Below are 8,890 nucleotides of genomic sequence, written 5' to 3'. Positions count from 1 at the left end.
ATCGGGGTAAATTACCCCAAGCAGGGTAAAAATGAAATTCTTGGGAATGATGAAGACTCATTAGACATGAATAAGATTATATAAAAAATGTGTTCCTTCTTACAACAGAAATTTTTTTCTGACAACAATGCATCTTTACATTATTTCAACCACTATGCCATATGGTGTAGTGGTTAAGAGCAGGGGCCAGTAACCCCAAGATTCTGAGTTCGATTCCAGGCAGTGACCTGAATAATAATAATAATAATAATAACAACAATAACAAGAAGAAGAAGAACAACAACAACAACGAAAAATACCATAGGAATGAGAACCCAGGTTTGAAATTTTCCCAAGACACCTGATGAAGGCTGGAGGGTATATCAACTGAAACGTTGTGTTAACAACAAACAAGATGAGAAATATCCGTCAAATGTAAATAATGTAAATAAAAGTGCATCTTGTCATCAAATACAGTATGAATACATTTATTCATACTTATACATGTAATTCTTTTATTCTTTTACTTGTTTTAGCCATTTGACTGTGGCCATGATGGAGCACCACCTTAATTTCTGTCTTTTTTTTTTTTTGTTTTTGCAAGTAGGTTGTGTTTGTTGCGTTTCTTTCAACTATAGATGCCTTGATGTTCATACACTGCTGCTATTTCGATCTTGTTGGATCTCATCAGTATGGAGGATCTGGTGTGAGTCTCACTATATGTGCTAGAATGTATATATATGGCTCTGTGTTTGTGTACAAATATATTTTGCCAGCGTAAGCATATGTAGGTGTGTGTATATGCATATATATATATAAACACACACACATGTTTATATATAATAATGCAGGCGTAGGAGTGGCTGTGTGGTAAGTAGCTTGCTTACCAACCACATGGTTCCAGGTTCAGTCCCACTGCATGGCATCTTGGACAAGTGTCTTCTACTATAGCCTCAGGCCGACCAAAGCCTTGTGAGTGGATTTGGTAGACGGAAACTGAAAGAAGCCTGTCGTATATATGTATATATATATATATATATATATATGTTTGTGTGTCTCTGTTTGTCCCCCTAACATTGCTTGACAACCGATGCTGGTGTGTTTACGTCCCCGTAACTTAGCGGTTCAGCTAAATAGACCGATAGAATAAGTACTAGGTTTCCAAAGAATAAGTCCTGGGGTTGATTAGCTCGACTAAAAAGCGGTGCTCCAGCATGGCCACAGTCAAATGGCTGAAACAAGTAAAAGAGAAATAAAAGAGAAATATGTGTGTGTGTATGTTTATATGTATAGATATATATTCTTTGTTTTTAATTTCAGTTTTAAAGAAGCTTTAGCCAATGTTGCTGCTGTTGCTGCTGTTGGGACTTCTGCTTCTACTGCTGCTGCTGATAATGATGATAGTGGTAGTCATCATATTGATGATGATGATGGTAGTGGTGGTGGTGGTGGTGGTGGTGCCGCTGGCAGCTGTTATGATGCAGACTCTTTGCGACTCTGTGAAGAGTTACTTGAGAACCTGACTGTGAGAGTCACACCGTGCCTCGATGTGCAGCAACAGCCTTCTTCCGATGGCCTCCTCCTGACGACCAGCGATACAAACAACAGGTGAGTGTTAATTTACCTGTTGGAATGTATGGGTGGTGGTGGTGGTGGTAGTGGTGATGGTAGTGACGTTGGTGGTGGTGGTGACAGTGTTGATGGTGACGGTGGTGGTGGTGGTGGTAACAGTAACGGTGGTGGTAGTGGTGACAGTGGTTGTGGTGGTGGTTGTGACAGTGGTGATCAATAGTGTTGTATCAATTGTTGTGGTGTGACGATAGTAGTGGTAGTATTGGCAGTGTCGATAGGAAAGCTCTTATATGGAGCAGTTTCTCTCTGTCTTCTATTTCATTCATTGCCAACTGATTAAACTGGTTTTCATTATATATTTACTTATATCTGATCAACCCCAAAACATGTTGGTCTTCATCTAACATTTTACTCAATCATTCTACTTTCTGGTATCTTCTTGCAGCTCCCCTGCAATTTACTGGTGCCAGAACAAATTTCGGTTACTGGTGACAGCCGAGATGGATCACGCTGAAGATTTCACTGCAGACTTTGAGGAGACTGCAATCCATATTCGGTAAGTTGATTCTAATGATAGTTTTTCTCTCCTCTCTAAAATTTGAAACTCCTTCTTGTTCCGCTGCTGCCCTGTGTCAAAATTTGAAACCAATGCATGTTTATATTCTAAGATTTTGTTCTCATTCACATGTGGTCAAGATGGTCTTTGTACATTTGTTTTCTCCTTTTCAGGCCAGTGGTCAACAACGAACCAGTTTCAGCGACCTATGGACTTTATGACAAAGTGGTCATCTCCAAGTGTTTTATGCGTCACAAACCAAACAAGATACAGATGTCACTGGCAAAATCAGACCCAGCTTATTGGCCTCGTCTCTTGGAGACAACAGAAAAGGTAGAAGTAGTCTTTGTTGTATGAGCTTTTAGCGTTGTCGTTTTATCTTTTACTTGTTTCACTAATTGAGCTGTGACCATGCTGGGGCACTACCTCGAAGTGTCAAGTCAAACAGATCAACCCCAGTGCTCATTTTTGATGATAAAGTCTGCAACTTAGTCTATCGTTGCTTTCTGACGAGCCACTAAGTTTCGGGGACATAAACAAACCATCACTGTTTTGTCAAACAATGGCAGGCAGGTCAGCAAATACAAAGTGTTGAACACACACACACGCATACATAATGGATATGCAAATATATAAATATATGCACACACACATACATATATGTATATATACACATATACACGTGCGATCTGCTTCTTTTGGTTTCTCTCTCTCAAATCCATTCACCAGCCTTTATTCCACTTGGTTGGTGCTATCGAAGAAGACACGTGGCCCAGATGCTGTGTAGCGTGACTGTGATTGAACATGAGACTTCATGGTTTGGAAAAAAAAAAAACACTTCAGACCCTCCAAAGATCAGTATTGCCTTTTGCATTTCATTTTTCATCCCTGTTGGAATAGGGGTTGATAATGAAATATGTACCAGTTATGTACTGGGGTTGACTACCAGTTAACTACCAGATCTTTACTTCTGCCTAAATTTGTGGATTTGTGCAAAAATCTAGAAACCCTTCATTCACACGTTTCTGTTGTGTCTCTTTTTTTTTTCCAGTTTCCAAATATTCACAAAGACTTTGGAAGGTTTGAAATGGACTTTGATGATGATGATGATAACAAGGCCTTTGAAGAGGAAGAAGTCATTCCTGATGACGATAACCCTTTCACACTGAAAGGTAGATATTTTATTTCCCTTCTCTCATTATTGTGTAGATGTAGGACAGCATTGTTACCATCATTCTACCAAAATGCATCTCTTTGCTTCAACTGATTTAACCCTTTGGGATTTCAACTGGCCATATTTGGCCAAAATATTCTCCTTCCTTTATGTTCAAATCAACCAGATTTGACCTTTCACACCTACCCTACAATGTTGTTTTAAACATAAACAGCCACACCAAGATAATGCAGGATAAATTCAAAACAGTGTGAAGAAATAACTATTATTGACAGAGTAATCTGTCAATGCTTAAGGGCTAAAAAAATAACGTAGCGTTTAGTAAAATTACTTTGTCATTAAAGAATAAATTGTTTTGAATGACACAGCAACGCACTATAATACAAACAACGGACTCTAATAACTGTTGAAATTTAATCATCTATAGTCTGATATGATATTTCAGAATATAAAATTCCTTCTTCAGATATCCCTAGGAATTGATGGAGTCGCTGCTATAATTGGTTTTCCAATGGCTTTTTGTTTTTTTGGAATGTCTCAGCAGTGGTCTCATGAAGCTCCTTCTGAAATTCCTCATGAGAAGTGCATGAGGTTAGCCATATCTCAAGCTCATATGTGCTGGCACATCCGTAGTGCTACTTCTAAGTTATGTGTTATGCGTACAGCTAAATAATATATTGATTACCAACGTCCATTATTAAGTTGTTTTTAGAACATAAATTAACATGAAATTTTGGTAAAAGGTATTAATTTAGATCACTCTTACCCTTCTGTTACCATATTTTTGTCGAAATATACTGCCCTTGTTTCAAAAGTATTGAAGAATTTAATAAAATAATTTGAATTTAACATATAATAGTGTCTCATAAAGCGAGATTTCAATACATCTTAAATTTGCAGAGGAATCTGTAGTGGGGGAGTTTAGCTCAATCGGTCAGAGCATCGTGACGCGTAATCACGGAGATGTGAGTTCGTGTCCACAGCTGACCTCCTACACCTTTTACTGCAAAATAGGGGTAGTTTATCCTGTTCAGGCTATATTATTAGCATTATCCTGCGTTTGTTGAGAAATTAAAAAATCACTTCTTTAATTTTCTAAGACATCTCAACGCTTTGTTTACGTTTGTTGTAGTTTGAATTTAATTTTGTCATTATTAAACTGGTGTTTGGAACACAAATTAGTTTGAAACTTTGATGGAAAATTTTAATTTATATCACTTTAAAACAGTATGTTTTTATCATAGACCCAGGATAGTTTTGGGTAGGTTAGTACTGATGTCTATGCAATCAACTTGCTCTCTCCATTAAAAATATTGCTGTTCTTTTGCCAAAATTTAAAACTATTATTATTTTTATTAAATAAGGTGGTGATTTTGCAGGATCATTAGCATGCTGAGTAAAATGCTTCTGAGTCTAGATTCTGCCAGGGTCACCTTTGTCTTTCATCCTTCAAGGCTTGATAAAATAAGTACCGGTTGAACACTGGGATTGCTAGCTTTAAGCCAAAATTTGAAACCAGTATCATTATTATTATTATTATTGTTGTTGTTGTTGTTGTTGAGGCAAGTGAAATCGAAATCGAACCAAATTCGATGACTGGCACCTGTGCCAGTGGAGCGCTAACAGCACCATCCGACCGTGATCATTGCCAGAGCAGCTGTCTGGCTTCCATGCTGGTGGCACGTAAAAAACGCCATCTGAGCATGACCGTTACCAGTGTCCCCTTACTGGCACTTGTGCCGGTGGCACGTGAAAAGACATTTGAGCGAGGTCATTGCCACTGCCGCTGGACTGGCTCCTCTGCAGGTGGCATGTAAAAAATACAATTTGAGCGTGGCCGTTGCCAGTACCGCCTGACTGGCCTTCGTGCCAGTGGCACGTAAAAGCACCCACTACACTCTCGGAGTGGTTGGTATTAGGAAGGGCATCCAGCTGTAGAAACTCTGCCAGATCAGATTGGAGCCTGGTGCAGCCATCTGGTTGCACCAATCCTTAGTCAAATCGTCCAACCCATGCTAGCATGGAAAGCAGACGTTAAACGATGATGATGATGATGATGATTATTATTATTATTATAATAAAAATGGCTGTGGGCTGTCAGAATCATTTATCATCATTATTATTATTATTATTATTATTATTCTAAAAATGGTTATAGGCTGGCAATGGCTGTGGGATGACTGAATCATCATCATCATCGTTATTATTATTATTTAAGGCAGCAAGCTAGCAGAATTGTTAGCACACTGGGTGAAATGCTGAGTGGTATTTTGTCTGTCGCTATGTTCTGAGTTCAAATTCTACTGAGGTCGACCTTGCCTTTCATCCTCTTGTGGTCAATAAATTAAGTACCAGTCAAGCATTGGAGTCAATGTGATTGATTGTCCCCTCCTCACAAAAGTAAGTACCTCCTCCCAAAGTTGCTGGCCTTGTGCCAAAATTTGAAACCATTATTATTATTATTATTATTATTATAAGTACCAGTTACACACTGGGGTTGATGTAATCGACTTAGACCCACCCCCAAAATTTGAGACCTTGTGCTTCCAGTAGAAAGTATTATTGTTGTTGTTGTTTTTCTGTTTATGTATTTTTTTTTTTTTTTTTTTTTTTTTTTTTTTTTTTTTTTGTAGTGAAAGTACAAGTATCAAAAATTCCTGAAATTTCACAGACCATTCTACCAGATTACGAGAATTCCGATTCAGAAAGCAGCCTGGACATTGATAGAATAGATGATTATGACCGCTTCAACATTTACGATGTAAAATACTAAAACATTGCAAGCTGAAACTAAACTCGCCTGCCTGTCGTTGAGTTTCAGCCCATGCCCATTGTGCCCTTCACTGTTCACCTGTGTCCGGTTCTTTACAACTTCTGTGATATATCTTCTCATTTAATCATTGCTGTTGATGGAGTGAGTGATAGACCAGTGTCTTGATGAGCTACACAATTAGACCAACTTAATCACTGCTGTGATTAACGAGACAGGTTGTTAATTAAACATTTAGTATTTAAACCAGCCAAAATATTCAGCCCTGTTTTATCTTCAAACTGGCCAGATCTGACCTCTCGCACTTTTCCGACAATATTATTCTGCAAATAAAGAGTCTTATTATTGAAGTCTCAAAGCTACAAGGTAACGCCTGACTAATTCAAATCAATGGCAATGAACAGGCATTATATTTGACAGAATAATCCGAGTGCTGAAGGGTTAAACATTTAATCAGTGCTGGGATTAATGCTACTGTCCATTCATTAAGCATTTAACCACCTGAAACTGTTTGTCGATCATTCCTACACACACACATGCATGTGTGTGTGTGTGTATATGTATATATCAATATATATATCCAAGAAAGTTAGGGGTTGTGAATCCAACCCACTAAGGGATAATATCTATCCAATATACTGCCGGAAGAATACCCAATTATTATTACACTAGTGTTTTTTCATTGCATGGCAATTACATTACCAAGTGCAATAAATGGGTGTGGGTAAAAAGTTATTTTACCATTAATTTATAATGCAATAAGAAAATGGAAGGGATTAATAGGTGGTGTTCATCAACTTGCAGACATTGTATTATGTTAATTTATTTGTTTACTAAAAGGACAGTAATAACAATATACAAACACATGCGACATATTATGTCATATCAGTAATTATAAAAATGACATATAGTGGACTTCTGTTACTATATGTCATTTTTATAATTACGGATATGACATAATATTTCACATGTGTTTGTATATTGTTATTATTGTCCTCTTAGTAAACAAATAAACAAGTAAATTGACATAATACAATGTCTGCAAGTTGATGAATACCACCTATTAATCCCCTCCATTTTCTTATTGCTATATATATGTATATATATATGCACACACACACACACATATATATATATACACACACATATATATATATATACACACACACACATATATATATATATATATATATATATATATACATACACACACACACATATATATATATATGCATACACATCCATATATATATATCATGTAAAACAGAACCTGTTTGTATTATTTTGGAAAAGCAATCAAACAATGTGTGTGTGTGTGTAGATATGTTTTCATTTCTGAGAAATATGTGTATGCATGCGTAAATGTATAAATCTGTGTAAGTGATTGACCAGACTATCAGCTGTTGTTAGACATCACTGGTCACAATGCACTTTGCACTGTCTCAGCTTTTCAATGATGCCACTCTGCCGGCTTGGGGAGCTGGCCAACGTTCTCCCTGGTTAGAAAGCCAGTCCGTTGCAGGGTGGCCTGTTTACAACTGAATGGACTTCAGCAACATGAAATGAAATACTTTGCTTAAGGGCACCATGCACAGCCAGTCTAGGAATCGAAACCACGATCTCACAATCATGAGTGCAACTTACCTAACCACTAGGCCATACACACTTAAATGGATTCATCTCAAATTTATTTTGTTGCATTATTCAGAAGACGGAGATCTGGCGGTGTTGTTAGCATGCTGTTAACTGTATTTCATTTGTCTTTACACTCTGAGTTCAAATTCCACTGAGGTTGGTAAATTAAGTACCAGTGAAATACTGGGGTTGATGTAATCAACTGCTCCCCTCCACCAAAATTTCAAGCTTTGTGTGTGCCTATAGTAGAAAGGATTATTTTTATTATTATTATTATTAGGAAGGTGTCCCTTATGTTCTGAGTTCAACTTTGCTTTTCAACCTTTCGGGTCGATCAAATAAGTACTATTTGAGTGCTGGGTTTCATATCAACTGATCCTCCTACCCCCTGAATTTGCTGGCCTTATGCGTAAATATGAAATCATCATCATTATTCTTTTCTACTCTAGGCACAAGGCCCGAAATTTTTTGAGGGGAGAGGGGGCCAGTCGATTAGATCGACCCCGGTACGCAACTGGTACTTAATTTATCGACCCTGAAAGGATGAAAGGCGACATCGACCTTGGCGGAATTTGAACTCAGAATGTAAAGATAAACGAAATATCACTAAGTGTTTTGCCTGGCGTGGTAACCTTTCTGCCAGCTTGCCATCATATTATCATTATCATTATCATTATCATTAAGGCACCAAGCAAAGAGAGAGAATAAGAAGTGGACATATTTGTCATTGGTGGAATGCCTTCGATCATAGATGTGTTGGTTCAAAACTGATATCTGAAGTTAATCATCATCATCATCACCATGATCATTCAAATATGTTTTCGACAAAATCTGGAGGACGCAAGGACTCTATCATGCTATGCTTGCTTTGGCATGGTTTCTGTGGCTGGTTGCCATTTCTAATGCCGACCATAACACAGCGTGCACCGAGTACTGTATTTTGTAGCACTGGCACTCACGAGGTTACCATGCAGTTAAAAAAAAAAAAAAAAAAAAACATGGATGGTGGAGGAATTTGTCTGAAGAATCAAGGGGTCGAAATATGACAGAAAGCAAATAGTACACGCGATTGACTTCTTTGTATTATAATCGCCTTACCTCGGTTTTCCTTCCTCGACTGAGTCTGTCTTGCGGTATCCGATCCTCGTGGCTCGCCCCAACCCGAAGAACACTAGGAATAGCAGCTGCTTCTCCCAAACCTAGA

The 8,890-nt window shown here is 37.8% G+C and overlaps 1 protein-coding gene across 1 annotated transcript in view; it reads left to right on the top strand.

Annotated features, from left to right (window-relative positions):
* The window catches only part of LOC106875577 (uncharacterized), a 12,200-nt gene extending 5,329 nt beyond the window's left edge, over nt 1-6,871 (top strand). The window contains exons 5-9 of the mRNA XM_014923786.2: nt 1,300-1,587; nt 1,997-2,107; nt 2,281-2,440; nt 3,159-3,279; nt 5,915-6,871. Coding sequence (XP_014779272.2) covers nt 1,300-1,587; nt 1,997-2,107; nt 2,281-2,440; nt 3,159-3,279; nt 5,915-6,054 — 820 coding nt within the window. The 3' untranslated portion in view covers nt 6,055-6,871. The remainder of the gene's footprint in view (nt 1-1,299; nt 1,588-1,996; nt 2,108-2,280; nt 2,441-3,158; nt 3,280-5,914) is intronic.
* Nucleotides 6,872-8,890: the final 2,019 nt, after the last annotated feature.

Source organism: Octopus bimaculoides, chromosome 20 (assembly GCF_001194135.2).
Source record: "Octopus bimaculoides isolate UCB-OBI-ISO-001 chromosome 20, ASM119413v2, whole genome shotgun sequence".
Taxonomy (NCBI): Eukaryota; Metazoa; Mollusca; class Cephalopoda; order Octopoda; family Octopodidae; genus Octopus; species Octopus bimaculoides.
This window is presented reverse-complemented; position numbering and strand designations above follow the sequence as displayed.